At 45.4% G+C, this 16,630-nt stretch overlaps 1 protein-coding gene across 30 annotated transcripts in view; it reads right to left on the bottom strand.

Moving 5' to 3' along the window:
• The window catches only part of LOC132834995 (sorbin and SH3 domain-containing protein 1), a 434,648-nt gene that overhangs the window by 71,069 nt on the left and 346,949 nt on the right, over nt 1-16,630 (bottom strand). For 20 of the 30 annotated variants that reach the window (XM_060854191.1, XM_060854189.1, XM_060854190.1 and 17 more), the window contains 4 exons: nt 14,643-14,771; nt 9,165-9,248; nt 5,696-5,761; nt 1,418-1,519 (listed from right to left, as the gene is read on the bottom strand). The exons of 3 other annotated variants lie outside the window; for them this stretch is intronic. In XM_060854191.1, coding sequence (XP_060710174.1) covers nt 1,418-1,519; nt 5,696-5,761; nt 9,165-9,248; nt 14,643-14,771 — 381 coding nt within the window. The remainder of the gene's footprint in view (nt 1-1,417; nt 1,520-5,695; nt 5,762-9,164; nt 9,249-14,642; nt 14,772-16,630) is intronic. 7 more of the 30 variants (XM_060854197.1, XM_060854205.1, XM_060854185.1 and 4 more) reach the window with 6 other exon arrangements.

Raw genomic sequence — 16,630 nt, 5'->3', positions numbered from 1 at the left:
AAATCGCAAACACCAAACACACGCAATGAAAAAGAGAGGAAAAGGGTAAAAAGTAGGAGCTAGCTGCCCTGATAGTGGGTGAACTTTGCAGAGGTAGGGCCGCAGAATGTCGCGCCGCTTTCAAATCGGATGCTATCGTCTCAAATCCCACTTCACAGTCAGGTCTCGAAACTCTTGCTTGGTTGAATAAATCCAGTGATTCTTCCTTGTGCCCTGGGGGTGGGTGATGTGGGGGCGGGGGGGTTTGGGGAAAGACAGAGGGGGGGTGGGGGTGGGTGGGTGTGACAGATTGAACAGCAGACAGTTGTGCTCATTCTTGCATAGTCTCTGTTCTTTTGTTTGTGAATGAGTCATTGTGCATCAGACCAAAGGGAGGGAAAAATATCCAACCAGCTTTGGGGTACAGAGACAGCATAAAAGGCTTGGAGAGGGAACCTTTTTAAGCTATTCCTGCTCTTGACAAACTTACCTAGTTCTCTATGGTGGGTGCGTTTGTTTCATTTTAAAACTACGGTACTCCTTTCGGAGAAATCGCTTAGTGCTATCTGGCAACGTTACATACATACATGCCCCCGTGCCCTTTCACAGGACTCCTCAGATCTGGCTCTTTGTTCAAAAGCATTTCAATTTGACAGCCAAAGCCACAATAAGCAGCAGACAAACAGCTCCTCCAACAGCTGCTGTTGCTGTTCCACTGAACAAATCCTCAGCTCAGGAAGTATCATGCTCACTAATCTGAAAGTCCTAATCACAGGCAACTTGGATAAGCACCCAGCCGAGCGGGAGAAGAGACGGGAGAGATTTTACCATCCGCAGCTCCATCGCAACAACCTCTTGCTCTCAGAGTTGGCAGCAGTGGGTGTGGGGCGGTCAGAGCTGGAACGGTATCCCCAGTTAATGGACAGAGACGGAGTGGACGTAACTGCAACTGGCCCACAGCGAGCACAACAACAGGAAACAGTAGAGGAAAGCTAAAAGCATGCACACATACACGTCTGCGTTAAATTGCAACCGTGATACAGGCAAAGTCTGGAAACAGAATCTGGGGACTGGTGGCCAGTCTCGACTCTGAAACTCAGCCAAACAGGAGGCTTGGAGCCAATTCCTGTGGGGAGCTCGTGCCGCGAGCAAGAACAGTTTCATTTTCAGAGGTCGAAACATGAACTCGCAAAAGCACTGACAAAAGAAAATCTAATGACGCTTGTAATTTCAGGAAAAGGACATGCACAAATGCTACCAGGATACAGTATTCCAGGTGACCAATTTCAGCTTTTGTCAAGTGTATGCTGATTATCAATCGATTACAAGCTTTATGATCTTCAGCAGGAGGCTCCCTGAAGACTGACTGATTCAGTCTCGTCAGTGAAAGGGTTAACACATGCAGGGAGTGATTGACATGCGAGAAAGTTGAGAATACCTTGCAAAATTGGGTGTCGTGGCTTCTAAAAAGCTTCTCCATTTTTTCTAAGTCTGTGTCTAGCTCAGCCTGGTAGAGATAGAGATCTTTCTCTAGCTGATCCTGATTGAAAACAAAAGGAAGGGAGAGAAAGATTTGAGGAGTTCACTTAGGGCAGTACAAACAGATACACACACACACACACACAGACACACACACACAGACAGACACACACACACACACACACACAGACACACACACAGACACACACACAGACACACACACAGACACACACACACAGACAGACACACACACACACACACACACAGACACACACAGACACACACACAGACACACACAGACACACACACAGACACACACACAGACAGACTTCAGACAAGAGAGCAACTCCACACTGCAACTTGCAGCCTATCCTCAGATCAGCTCTTGGCAAAACAACTGCACATTGAAAACAGTATTTTGCTTTCAGATAAATTCACAACATCTGTCACTCAAGATACAAGTAAAGATAACCACAAAACAGTACGGTGGCAGGGCAGAATCAAAGTGTTAAAATTTTGCACGTGGGGACCAACAGTAAATTGACAGAAAAAGAAGTGTTCACAATGTATTCATTTTTACAAGAGCTTGTTTGTTATTTATCTGTCCTTTGAACATGTTACTCCTTTGGTCTTCTTTCCCTATCCCAATGCTCGATCACCCATGTTCCACGCCCCGAGATACCCACACTACGGCAGGCTCGAAACAGGGAGGCCATTCCAAATCATCACACATCTCAACACCAACATCCTGCACTAGCCATATGCCCAAATCACAATGAAAAGGTCCACCTGTCCTGAAGGTGCAGGAATGTTTCTGGAAGGCAAAGGCCTGCTTCTTCAGTTTCTGGCAGCGGTCACCAAAAGCATAATTTTACCCGATCCATGTTGCCCTTATTTTTCACATGGAAGTTTAATTTTGGAACATGAACATGCTATTTGACTGTAAGGGCATCACCATTTGTCAGGATGTGAACGTCAGTGGTAAAGCCAGCATTTATTGTCCTTTCTTGAAAGATGTTACTGAGGTGATGAGCTGACTTGTGAACTACTGCAGTCCATGTTCTGTAGGTGCACAATGCAGTTGGAGGGGGAAATTCCAGGATTTCGGCTCAGCAACGCTGAAGGGATGGTGAATGGCTTGGAGGAGAACTTGCAAGGGTGGTGTTCCCCATGTATCTGCTGCCCTTGTCCTTCTGGATGGTAGAGGTCACAAAGGTGATGGTGCTGCTGCTGGAACAGGCTTGGGCGAGTTACTGCCACACATCTTGAAGTTGGTGCACATAGCTGTTTGCTGGTGGTGAAGAAAATTAACATTGAAGGTGTTGCAAGTCTTCGCATCAACTGGACTGTTTATGCACTGGTGTGTTGTTTGAGCTGCACTCGTAGGCAAGCGTAGAGTATTCCATTATGTTCCTAACTTGCACCGGGTAAATGGTGGATGGTCATTAAAGATGATAAGAAGTGGTTACTTGCTGCAGAATTCCCAGTCCAGTTCCAGTCTAGTTCAATTCAGTTTCTAGTCAATGGTAACTCCCCAGCATCTTGGTCGTGGACGATTTTGCTTTGGTAATGTTCAATGTCAAGAAGAGCTGGTTAAATTCTCTTTTGTCTGAGATAGTTAGTGCTTGACACTTGCATGGCATAAATGTTAGATATCACTTCTCAGCCAACCTTGGGATACGGTCCAGGTCTTGCTACACATGGATACTATCACTTCAGTCTCTGAGGAGTCACGCGTGGCACCAAACTTTGTGTAATCAAAGAACATCCTCACTTCCCAAGGTCATTAATGAAGTAACTGAAAATGATCAAGCCTAGGATAGCCCAGAGGAACTCTGAGTTGGTGTGGCACAGTAGCAGCGTCCCTACATCTGGGCCAAAAGATACACATAAACCCACCTGCTCCACAGGTGTGCATTAACATCTGTTTAATGGGTTGACTGGAAAATATTCACCCTGAGGAACTCCTGTACAGATGTTCTGAAACTGAGCTGACTAACCTCCAACAGCAACCATCTTCCTTTGTGCTGGGTATGACTTGAGCCAGCAGAGAGCTTTCCCCTGATTTCCAACGACTCCAGTTGTGGCGGGGCTCCTTCATGCCACACTCTGTCAAATCAAGGGTCAAATTGAGGCTGAAGACATGTTCAACTGCTGCCAATGGTTCACAGTGCCTCACCGATGCCCAGTTCCTAAATCTGGTCAACAATTATTCCATTTAACATGTTGGTAGTGGCACACAACATGGAGGATATCCCCCCTATGAAGACAGGATTTCATCACTACAAGGATTGTATGATAGTTATCCTTGCAGACACTGTCAAGGGCAGAAGCTTCTACAAATGGTAAGGATGAGGTCAAGGATGTTTTTCCTTCTTGTTGGTTCCTTCACCGCCTGCCTCAGACAGTGTCCTTTCAGACCCAACCCGCTCCGTCAGTCAGTCATATAGAGGAACACTGATCCACCAGCTGGGGGGATGGATGAGGGATAAGGTAGGTGATAATACCATTCGCACCCTAAGTGATATCATCAATATCACACATGACTCAGGTCACAGTATTCTCCCAAACGTTTCTGTAATCTTTAAGACAGTTCCATGCTCTGCAGGCTCCAACCTCTCAATCTCCCAAAGTTGCCTCCAGCCTCATCGCAATGACGACAGCAATCTCCCTTAGCCTTACACACCCACCCAGTCGCATCTCAACTTCACCGCAGCAACCTCCTCCTACCTCAATGGCTGACTACGACAACTGCCCAGGTAATTCCTGGAAAGTACAATTTTGCAGCTCTGCCTTTATTTGTTCAGTTAATTTTTGTGGAGGTACATGACTCTCAGTGATACGTGGAACTTTAACGTAAAGTGTTCCTCGATTCTGGAGTTCCCCAGGGAATTATGCAACGGTAGCTCCTGTCACGTTCTGCTGGAGTCAAAAACTATCCCTTTCTCCAAGTTGCTCCTGCGGTCCATGAAGACACTGTACTGGAACAGCAGTTCATTCTAGGCCGTGTGTGAGCAGGGTTTATAGCTCCAGCTCAGTTTTAATCTGCTCCACATTAAATTGGTGGCACAGTGGGAATGTCACTGGACTGATGCTCTATGGCAACACTTCAAATCACAATGGCAGCTGATGGAATTCATAAATCTGGAATCAAAAACTGGTCACCATGTAACTACACTTGATCATAAAAATCCCATCCAGGTCGCTGGTGAATTTTAGTGGAGGAAATCTGCTGTCCTTACCTGGTCTGACCTATACACGAGTCCAAGCCTGAAGCAATGCAGTTGACTCTTAACTGCCTGCCAAAATGGTCTCATAAGCCACTCAAGGACTTGATGTCACGAGGAATTAATCGAGGAATTAAGGGCTACAGGGAAAATGCGGATAAGTGGAGTTGAAATGCCCATCAGCCATGATTGAATGGCGGCGTGGACCCGATGGGCCGAATGGCCTTACTTCCACTCCTATGTCTTATGGTCTTAATTAGTGATTGGCAACAAAAGTTGACCCCACCAGCAACACCCACATGTCACAAAAGAAATAATGTCCCAAGTCAGATCATTAATGAAACATGGATTCCGTTTCTCTCTCTACAGATGCTGCTGGACCGGAGCTCGCCAGCCTCCGCAATATTTTGTCCTTTCAAAGGAGTAAAGCTCAGCAGTGGTAGCCTGACCTCAGAGACGGCCACTCTGGGTCAGTGAGTGGAAGCAAGAGTTCTATTCCCTGAACAGGAGACTGTTCTGATCGGGATGATGCCAGTCAGACTTTGCACGAAGGGTACAACGTGGAACAAAGAGATAAAGCACTAGAAGCAAATCAACAGGGGTGAAGCGAAGAATAATATCTGATTGCTGTTAACACCATTTGCAAAGGCTGCTTGCACAATCCAACTACAACAGAGACACGTCATGCATCAGTGATTACAGTCCTGAAGCCACAGCAGTTTGATATCAGAGCATTCACTCAGTAACTAATCACTCGGCAATGATCTGCACGCCAGGGATATAATGCTGAATGCAAATGTTAGAAAGGAAATAAAATGCTGACAGTCTGGAATGAAAACAGAAAAGTCAAGCTGGTCAAGGTCTGAAAGAGAGAAGATTGGGACAGTGTCTCTGACAAAAAAAAACCAAGGACTTGCAATCCTCCTCTTTCAGAAGCTGACTGGTTGCAGCACCCGGAGGGTTAATGCTATCAGACAAAGGAGGGTAGACACATCAGAGAAACGAGTTACCTTTCTATTCTCTACAGAAAGAATAGAGCATTCTCCCGGCGTATATTCCCAAATCTTTTTTGGAGGCTGATGAAGAGCAAAGGAGGAAATGAAGAAGTGAACAGGGCAAAAAACATTGCAAGGAATTGGGAACGAGGGGGTCAGAACCCAAAGAGATTGCAAAACAGAGTGGGGTAAATATCTCTGGTTGGGATTAGTCAGGATTCACTGCTCGTGCATTGTGGGTGGGAGGAGACTGCAGAGCCAAGAATAACCAGGAGTGAACCAGTTCAGTGTCCACTCTATATCTAGCTGGGTATCCTCAGTTAAGGTAGGGCCATTAAAACAGAGATAGCACACACCAGGGGAAAAGAAACATCAGCTCAGTGCTCTTACCCAGTGCCCACTGACTTACGGCTTCTGCCAGTGGTAGTGGACAGAGCCCGTTCCTACTGTGAGGCCCACATGGTGGTAGAGCTCAATGACGTACATACAGACCACTTGGGTGGGGATAGTAATGCCCAGGAGGTACAAAATGGCACACATTTGATGGCATCACAAAAGCTCTGCCTGTCGCAAAATTGGGTGTGGGAGTATTTATACCATCGTGGGTGTATAGCCAATCAGAATCAGTTATAAGCACAAAATCTATTTACTCAATTGTTTTTACTTGGGAACATATCAGCTATTTGATAAGATGTGACAGCCAAACACCCACACAGGCAGCCGTATTTGGCATCATTGAAGGGGAAGCTAGAGAAGCCACATGACTTCCTCCCTCTGACTCTATCCAACCCAAGAGTAGGCCTGGATCCTGGAATGCAGATGCAGAGGGGGCGAGGGTGTCTATGGGAGAATTAATTTTTAAAACGCAGTGCACAGAGACCATCAATGGGCAATGTGCATTTGCAAGCGCAAAGTGAGGCTCCAGTGGTTAGCTAGGCCGCAATGAGAAATGAAGGTGGGGCTGGACTGCGTTTCTGATCCCCTCATTCCCACTTTGCTCAGAGTCAACTCAGAACAGACAGAAAGAAACACTAAGAAGGGAGCGTTATTTCCTACCAGTTAGAGAGAGAAGCCAGCAGGAGAACCCGCTGGAGAGACAGAGAGGAATCAAGCTTTCAGCTGATATTTTACAATAGTTGTCTTTGCAACCATCACACACAGCGGGTTGACCCAGAACCATGCCCAAAGGGAATGTATGACTTTTTATTTTTCACAATAGAGTGAAAGCTGATTGGTTTGAGTGAAAATAGCATCTACCATATTGATCAATAGCTGCCATTGAGAAAAGCTTGAAGGACGACAGGAATGAGACCATTATTCACATGGTATCCCAGTCACCTCAGGCAAGATGCTGTTTGAACCCAGCCAAGGAATTTATTGTACTGTTATTCCCTAATAACATCAAAAGACTAGAGCTGAGACCCACAAGGGGGTCGGTTGGGCGTGTCTCACACCTTCTATGACCCTGGCCGTGACAGTTTGACCCACCCCAGCCCACGGTAACCACACCCTCCCCACACACAAACACTTCCTGCCTTGCGTGAAAGGGCTTTAATCCATCAGCCAGATCCTGGGTCATTTGTCCTGAGCTAAAGCTGCAGGGAGACTCTGTTGGCACCATTGCCCAGCAGTATGGCACACTGTTCTTCACCAGCAAGAGCTCAAACCCAGTACCAACTCCAGGCCTGCTGTTTCCCACAGTGTCAGTGCAGGGCGCACAGTTCACAACAAGGCCAAAGGTGAAGCAGGCAGCTCCCCCACTGTTAGTAACAAGGAATGACGCCGCGACACCGAGAACACAGAGGGAGAGGGTGGGACCCAGATAGGGGGAGCGAGAGAGAGAGAGAGAGAGAGATGGGGAGGAGCAGAGAGTGGGGGTGAGCAAGGAGGGGGCTTCCGAGAGAGGAAAAGAGAAAGAGCAAGGCTAGGGTGTCGGGATGGAGAGCAGGATTGAGAGAGAGAAAGGGAGTGAGACAGCAGTAGAGGGGGGAGTGGGTGGGAAGGGTAAAGAAGGCAAGGGAAAGGGGGGGTGATGAAAAGAGATGGGGGGCGAGGGAAAGAGAAAGGGGGGGCGAGAGAGAGAGAGAGAGAGGAGGTGAGGTAAGGGGGGGGCGAGAGAAAGAGAGGGGTGGAGAGAAAGAGAAAGTGGTGGGCGAGAGGAGGCGGCGAGGGGGCGAGGGAAAGAGAGGGGGTCGAGGGAAAGGGGGGGGCAAGGGAAAGGGGGGGGCAAGGGAAAGAGGGGGGGTGAGAAAGGGGGGCAAGGGAAAGAGACAGGACATGAGAACACGAGCGCGAGAGAATGAGAAAGCTGCAGAGCGAGAACGAACGAGAGAGAGAGCAAACACAAACGAGAGAGAGAGAGAGAAAAAACACAAACGAGAGAGAGAGAGAAAACAAACGAGAGAGAGAGAGAGAGGGGGAAGAGAGAGAGAGAGAGAGAGAAAACGAATGAAACGAGAACAGCAGGGATAAAAGAAAGCATGGTGGAAGGGTTGAGGAAAAGAGAACATCGGGTAATGGAGAGACAAAGTGAGTGGGAGAGAAGAGCACAGGGCAGGGGGGAGAGAGAGAGTGGGGAGTGCAGGGACTGGGAGAGGGAAAATGAGCATGCTGTGGGTGCACTGGCAAGTCAGCACGTGGAGAAGTAACACCAGAGGTGCAGTAGGGAGCTAATACAAGGAAGGGAGGAAAGGAATACAACAAGGATGCTGAGGGGCTTAAGATAGACGAGAGATGAGCTAGCGTGCCATAGAGACGGCGAGGAACGTGAGTGTGCTGCGTTGGGTTCCTGCTGTAGTTAGACAGACTGGGTGGCTCAGCACAAACACCACACTAAGCAGATTTACTAATTCATGGTCTGTGGTGAAATTAATCCAGTGACCTGTGACCGCGCTCTCCCACTGGAACTGGAACTCAGTGGCATTTGGATTTCAAGGTATTGGGCAGTGAAAAATAGCGCACAAAGTGATGCCTCAGAATGTGGGCTCTGAGCAATGGCAGGGGACAATTTATTGACAGAAAACATTGGGTCAGAGCCCAATTCCACATTCAACTAATATCCAGATATAGATGATCACTTGAAGCTCCATAGCATGTAAAAGGCCAAGTGCTGGAAAATGGGACTGCAGTGCATGAAGACTGCCAAGGACAGGACGGACCAAAGGGCCTGCTTTTCTGTCACACTGCCTCTTCATGAGCTAACTCCAGTATGGTGCTTAAATCTTTAACCTTGGAGTACGGAGGCCACGCTAGTCAGCCCCTATCATCTTGATAGAAATAAGCATTAAACATAGCCAGTGGCTGAATTCCAATGGGACAATCGCTGCTTTTTTATGTTCAACAGATAGCATGACTCATTAGGGACTGGAGACTCCTGGAGAAGAACTTCATCTCCAATGAGACTATTCCTGAAAGTTAATGTTCCTGCAAACAACTGCAAAGACAAAGAGCACTTGACTGATCGGGAACTCAGCTGGTGACTTACCGGCTTGCCAAACTCCAGCTCCGAAAAGAATCTATACCAAGGTTCATTCGTTAAATCTATTTCTTCCGGACTTACGCCCCGCTTCTGAAGAGGTAACAGCATTGAGAGTGGAGAGAAAGAAGAAGATTGAGTGCAGTCTACAGAACAGTGTGAAATACGCCATGGACTGAGGAGCTGGGCGATGTATGGACAGACCACCTGAACCAAGTACAAGGCTCCGAATTCAAAACTGATACGTGCAGCTCCTTAGTTACTTACAAAGTACTGAAATTGTTCCTGTCCTCAGAGAATTTGATGGGGAAATATGTTGAGGCAGCTTTAACTTAATTTAATTTCAGTTTAATAGGGAAGCTGCATTGTCCCTGTCTTGGGACAGTGTCAAGACAGCTTTACTTAAACTGAGGAGACCCGACCCCGTGCTATACCTGTCCCTATGAAACACTCACAGGACCTGTTGAAGGAGCTTTACTGAGCATCTAACCTTGTGCTATGCCTGTCCTGATGGAGACAGTGCACAGAGACTCAGTATCTAACCCTGAGCTGTCCCTGCCCGGTTTGATGCTAACATGGATGTTTGAAATGAAACCTATTCCACTCACCGCCATTGATATCCCTCACACGAATTAGCAGTCACTCAGCACTTAGTTTAAACATACGAGACATTAAATAGATAATGTCTTGAAGAGAAGGGACTGCAGTCTTTAATATAATCATTAATGTGTACATAAGTGATTATGCTCAGTGGAGCCAAGTGAATAGTTCACAGGTGATACCATACATCCCAGCAACATAAGCAGAGAGATCAAAGATTAATGCACAAAGCCAAAAGCAGTGAATGAATAGGTACAGTCACTCTAGAATATGAGAAGCTTTGAAAGAGAGTTAGATATCAGACATATTAAGTACAGAAAAAGGCAATTCTTGAGAGAGCGACTGCAGAGTAACTCTAGTGAGCTGAGGGGCCACGCAGTATTAGAGCGATTTACACTAATTGTTCAGTCTCAACTTTTGTACTCATTGAGCTGGACCTGATCGGAATTGCACAGGTCAAAGGAGAGACACAGACCCTACTTCCAATTGACTCCTGTTGGTCAGTACGCAGACTGCTTTGAAAAGCTCTGCGTTCCACAGTTATACCCACCTCAAACAGCCAATGTGTCAATAGCTATTGTCCAAGTCATAGGGTTCCGTAGTGGGATACCCACAGACTAACCCTGCCTAAGTAACCACGTTATCAGTCGACATCTTCCACACAAAAAAGGGCAGGAATAATGTGGGAAACTGCCCAGACAGTAGTTAGTTGTTGGTCAGGGACAATGCAATCTGTGTCACATCACACATTAATGGACTCAAACCATAGCTCTCTCAGGCATCCCTTCAAGAACTTTCATTCCCAGCCCAAACAAAACCTATTACTGGTGAACGTTTTAGTCTACATTGATGTTTGACACACTGTGTTCAGATGTTCAATGAAATAGCAAAAGCCTTTCAGAGAATATACAAGGGTTTTATTGTAATTCTATAGTTTATCACAAACATCAGTTTCCACATTTCCCTTCTCAACCCTTTCTCTGCAAAGGAGCTAACCCCACACTGGGGAAGAACCCAACTCTCTAAAAAAAAAACAGACACAAGCACCAATTGAAATGAAATATCGAATGAACATGTAACAATGCAGTGCAAAGAACACAGCTCCAGTTTTATTTTAACATTCCACCACTAAAATTACCAAATCACAAACACTACCAGGGACAGTATATAAGTAACAAAATAAATCTAAATAGTTGGAGAATCAAGTGATGCATTAAATCAAAATGGAGTTGGCGAAGGAAATAATGCCCTCAAGAACCCAATGCTTAAACTCAAACTCCAACAAACATCGATTGCTCTCAATCAACTCTGGTAGCGTTCTGGATGACTCCTGCATATCTAACACTGAGAATTAGAATTAGGTTTTATTGTCAATTAAGACTGCAGCATTCACCAACTAACTCTTGCAGTCAAGAGCAGCAGGCAACAGAGATAGATAAGTCTCAGCCCTACCACAGTGGTCTCATACACATTTGATTCAACACAAAGAAATACAGTTCAGAATAATGCAACCTCTGGTCTCGCACCGTCAAGACAAAGCCCTTATGTAACATGTGTTCCAGACACCAGGACATTCTGTTGCCTATTACATAAACACCACATGCAAACACCCATCATTTCACATGGTGCAGCCCGTCACATGGGAACACATTCAGGATAAAGCATCTTTCGCTCTGCTTCGGTCAAATGCGAAAACTCTCACTCAGCAAAGGAAATGTGGCCCACCGCTGAGATGTGGCCCACCATTGCACACTGTCCCACTTCCATTCTTAAAGTGGTTCAGTCCAGTCAGGTGACAAGCAGGTCTTCTGAGCAACTTTCCCATTTTGGCTGCTAAGAGAATATTCAACTCAAGGTCACCTCCAAATGATGAGACAATAAGTTTATTTTCAGCCATTTAGGCAAATGGCCCCTCATTGCCCTCTGGAGGAGCCAACTGCTGGGAAATGCAGCACGTTGTAGGGTTCACAGCAAAGGTCATGCCCCAGGGAAGACCACCAATTTTGAGTTGTCAGCTCCAATTTCAAGACAGAGCTCTGTCACAGCAAATAATTCATACACTCAATCTGGTCATATCCACTCAACGTGACCCAGGAATGAGTTTGTGATGGTTCAAGTCAAGCAATCTGCTCTGTCTCAAAGTAGTCAGTCACTTTCCATAACACTGCAGAAAATGCTATTCACAACTGTGCTTCCAACAATGTAAGGACAGGGCCTGGAATTTCAATTAGTTGAGGTAGTGTCAGACTGACAAACCAGGTACTGCATGGGACAGGTGACATAACATTACTTCACACTCAGGATCTGAATGTCCAACAGTCCCCCTTGAAATTAAATATCTCCAAATAAAAAAGTGCAGTTGCTTGGGGCAGAATTCGCTGACTAGTGGCAATGAAGAATCAATGTCCAATTTCAGTTCTGCAAACAACCAGTCCTTATTTTATTTTTTTTAAGATTCCCTACAGTGTGGAAACAGGCCCTTCGGCCCAACAAGTCCACACCGACCCTCCGAAGAGTAACCCACCCAGACCCACTTCCCTCTGACTAATGCTACAAGCAATTTAGCGTGGCCAATTCACCTGATCTACACATCTTCAGACAGTGGGAGGAAATCGGAGCACCCAGAGGAAACCCACGCAGACACGGGGAGAATGTGCAAACGCCACGCAGATAGCTGCCCGAGGCTGGAATCGAACCCGGGATTCTGGTACTGTGAGGCAGCAGTGCTAACCATTGAGCCACCGTGCCGCCCTTATGTGTCATTCAAATACACCAGGGTGGGGAAGGGAGTAGTGTGTCTGCCGTAAGAGGCTGGTGTTGGCACAAAGGAGGTGCATGGCAGAAGATCAGCAGATGATGCTTGACTCTGATTCTAAAAGTGGCCCGTGTACAAAGACTTGGAAGCCCCTAATGCTGACACAGTGACTATGAAATTAATGTTGAATAGGAGACTAGACAGACTGCCACTAGGGAATTGGCAGTTTTGGTCCAGAGTATGATTGGTTCTGGTGAAGTAAGGCTAATTGCCTAATGGAAGTTTTGTTACTTTTCAAGATTAATTCTGTCCTTACAATCAACAGAAAACGTTAGAATTTATCATTCAATAGCACAGAATTCATTATGTTATCAAAACTTTGCCTTGAACTCATCAGGATTAATGCAAAAATGCCAAATTTCAAACAAATACAATTTATTTTAGTTCCAGCTGTTAGGCCCTCTGTACAGCAAGTCAAGATAGCCCAACTCCCCTGACACAATATCTGGAAGCTTTGCAGGTTGATTTCCCTCCAGTGTCCATTTGAAGTCATTCATCTTCTCTACATCCACCATCCTTGCAGTCCATCGAAGTCTTTCCAAACTCTACTGAATTCTTATTACATCTTGGAGCTTTCCATCGAAAAGATATTGTACTGCTTTTGAGGCCTAAGTATTTTAACAGTGCACGCTTCCCCATCCCAAAATCTTGGAACTTCTAAGCACTCTACACCAACCTCAGGATATAAAATGCAACAGTGCCCATGGGAGTGAGACGGTGACTTTATTATCTCTCGGTTTAACCGGACTGACTGCAAGAGCACTTTCTTATTGATGTCTTCCTCAGATTGGATTGAGAGATGTATGTTGCTTTACCTCATCCTAGAAAGATGGAGATAATGTAGTCTCACTCCCACCACTGAAGAAAGACTGACTTATGCTCTCATTGATCTGAGGCTCAAACACCATCGGTCTATTTGAGTCAGAGAACATGGAAACAGGCCCCACGTACCTAGCCCAACCCATCATGCCGATGCCAACCAATAAACACCAAACCACACTAATCCCATTTGGTCAACAGCCTACTATAACCCTGGCATGTTAAGTTCTTATCTTAATATTGTGAGTGAACTTGCCTCCACCACATAGGCAGTACACTCCAGACCTGAACTACTCTGCCCGAAAAAGAAAATTTCCTAGCATCACTTTTTCTACTTTTACTACGTATATTAAAATTGGTTTCCTCTTGTTTCCAAATCTGCCATGAGTGGGAACACTTACTGCTCAATTCACTCTGCCTAGACTAGACTGGACACATTCTCCAGCTGAGACCCAACTAGTGGCTTATACACATTCAGGGTAACCTCCCTGCTCGTGGTCTATCCCCTTCTTAATAAAGTCGAGGATACCAAAGGCTTCATTAACTGCTCACTCACATAGGCCTGACACTGAAATGACCTTTAACACCAACGTTCAACTCTTCCATCTCTCTCCTCTCTGTCTGCTGACAAAACCTGTCTTTTTGATTCGGTCATCACTTCAGACAAACACCCTGGAATGTTCAATTGCATGAAAGTCACTTCAGAAAAACAAGGGATTCCTGTTGTTTTATTGGTGTTAATACAGGTCTAGGAACTTCACACAGAAGAACAATGTTACAAGGTTCCACTGTAGTCCAAGTGTCTGTCAGAGCCGGCCCCTGGATTCTTGAACCTACAGTCTGTTGTAGACATGGCACCTTAAAGCATCCTCTTTCAACGTCTTCTGAAGCAAACAAACCATGAGCAGGATGAGGGGAGCAACGGGAGTGCATCAAGACATTTCAGTTCATCTCTCAAGACTTCAGCAAAATACAATGCACTTCAGCTTAAGGATACTTTAAATGGCCCTACTTACCAATGTCATCCTAGAATCTCATCCTAGAAAGATGGAGTTAATCCAATCTCCCTGGATGGCCTTACTTACCAATTACCAGCAAGAACCAATCCAAGTATTACTTCTCATGAGTTACATGATAATGGAGTAAAATAAACCAACAAACCCTCCAATGCGGGTTTCTGTTGGAATCGTCTGGATCGAAATGTAAAGGCTAATTCTGCATCAAAAGATAACACAGACACAACCTTGACTTACATCTCGCCCTGTCTCCTCTTCGTGACGATTTGACAGATTTTCACTCTGAACCTGATCAGTTGTGTAGCCAATGGTTCTATTCTGGGTCAAAGCCTGCGTAGGGTCTTTCTCAATCTTTTCTTCTGTCTTCTGGTGCAAAAAGGTCATTGAAATGAAATTTGTGTGTTTCTAGCATCATGCACTTACACTTCAGGTTTCAATACCAAAAAGGATTGATCTCAATCAATGACAAGATAAACGCATGCAGGAACATGCAAGAGTAGCATGGCAGAGGCCCAGCGTTGTTGCTCCAACCATTTCCATTCAAATAAAACAGAATTGCACTACTAGAGATGTGCATGTGTGGGCATACCCAAGGGAGAGAGGGGGGGAGGTGTGTGACCGTTCCCTTGGGAGGGTGTGTCTGTGTCCATCCATTCCCCAGTGATGGAGGGAATGGTGTGTGTGTGTGTGTGTGTGTGTGTGTGTGTGTGTGTGTGTGTGTGTGTGTCCGTCCGTCCCCCAGTGACTGAGGGAAGGAGGTGGTGTGTGTGTGTGTGTGTGTGTGTGTGTGTGTGTGTGTGTGTGTGTGTGCCCGTCCGTCGATTCCCCAGTGACGGAGGGAGGGAATCTGTGTGTGTGCGTGGACTGTATCCCAGTGAGGGTGTGTCTGTGAGACTGTACCCCAATGTGTACAGTCTATCTTTGTGAGGGTGAAGTCATGTTTGGCCGTCATGTTGAAATGATGTTCACACCCTCACACACTCTGTGACTGAATGCTGTGCTCCCATCCACGGCAATAAATAAACGCAGATCAAAAAATCTGCCTTGTGCACGTGCTGCATGCAAATCAGGCACTAAGCATTGAGCCATTGTGACCAGAATAGCAATAAAAGCTCTCACAGACAAACATCCTCACAGTTCACTTCCAGTGCAAAGGTCCACAGGCAGGAAAAAGGTGATGCAAGAGTCAGACTGTCTCCTGCCCGAATGTTTAAGTCTCAAAACTCTGGGCATGTCATTCCAAAGGTATCCGTTCCCAGATCTCTCTCTGCTGCAATTTCATCTCTTTACAAACACCGACTAATCTTTCTGGACACTGCTTATTCACAAGCCAGTGCTAAATATCCAAATTAATTCCAAAATTAATTTATAATTCCCAAATTTATACATCAGCCAAATACAGACAATTTGGATTTGAGTTTTGAAATATACTTCAAATAAGGGTTTGTCTTAGAAAATTAATGGTGCAATTATTAAATTGAATTGCAAGGCACAATTAAAGTTAGTCAGTGATTACATCTGATGACGTTATGGTCAGAGCTATTTTCTGTGACTGGAGAATTTTCATTTGACGGTCAACACAGATTTGAGTTTAAAAAATAAAATCTGTTATAGATATAATCATCTCAGTTCTCAAGGGGATGAAAATAAAAATCAATATTCAGAAGCAGCAACCAATATGCAAGTTGGTTTCGGAAGTTATCACTCACTAGAAGGAGTTTTATTTCATAGTGGAGTAGATTGAGGCGAGATGCTCCCACCTTTCAGGCTACTAATGCCCAGTTTCAGGCACTGGGAGGCTCAAGATCCCAGTTATTCAGGATATTCAGAGATTCAACAGTGGGAGCTCCATCTGATGAAACCACCTTTCAATCCCCTTAGAGATAAACGATTTCTACCACAACAGACTAACAAGGAAAAAGAGTCTGCTCTTTGAGCCTGCTCCAGTAGATCATGGCTGACTTGATGTTAACCTCGTTAACCTCAATCCTACATTCCTGCACATCTCCTATAATCTTTCATCCCATTGCCAATTAAGCATCTATCTACCTCTGCCTTAAAAATATTTCAATGCTCTATATTCACTTCCTTTTGAGGAAAGGAATTCCAAAGACTCTCAATCCTTAATTTTTTTCTTCCCTTACAAATAGATGATCCTTTACTTTTAAATGATGACTAGAATCATTGAGTCATACAGTGTATAAGAGGACCTTTGCCCATCTAGT

Source organism: Hemiscyllium ocellatum, chromosome 43 (genome assembly GCF_020745735.1).
Source record: "Hemiscyllium ocellatum isolate sHemOce1 chromosome 43, sHemOce1.pat.X.cur, whole genome shotgun sequence".
In the NCBI taxonomy this organism is placed as follows: domain Eukaryota; kingdom Metazoa; phylum Chordata; class Chondrichthyes; order Orectolobiformes; family Hemiscylliidae; genus Hemiscyllium; species Hemiscyllium ocellatum.
The sequence above is the reverse complement of the archived record's forward strand: the minus strand, read 5'-3'. Positions and strand labels throughout refer to the sequence as shown.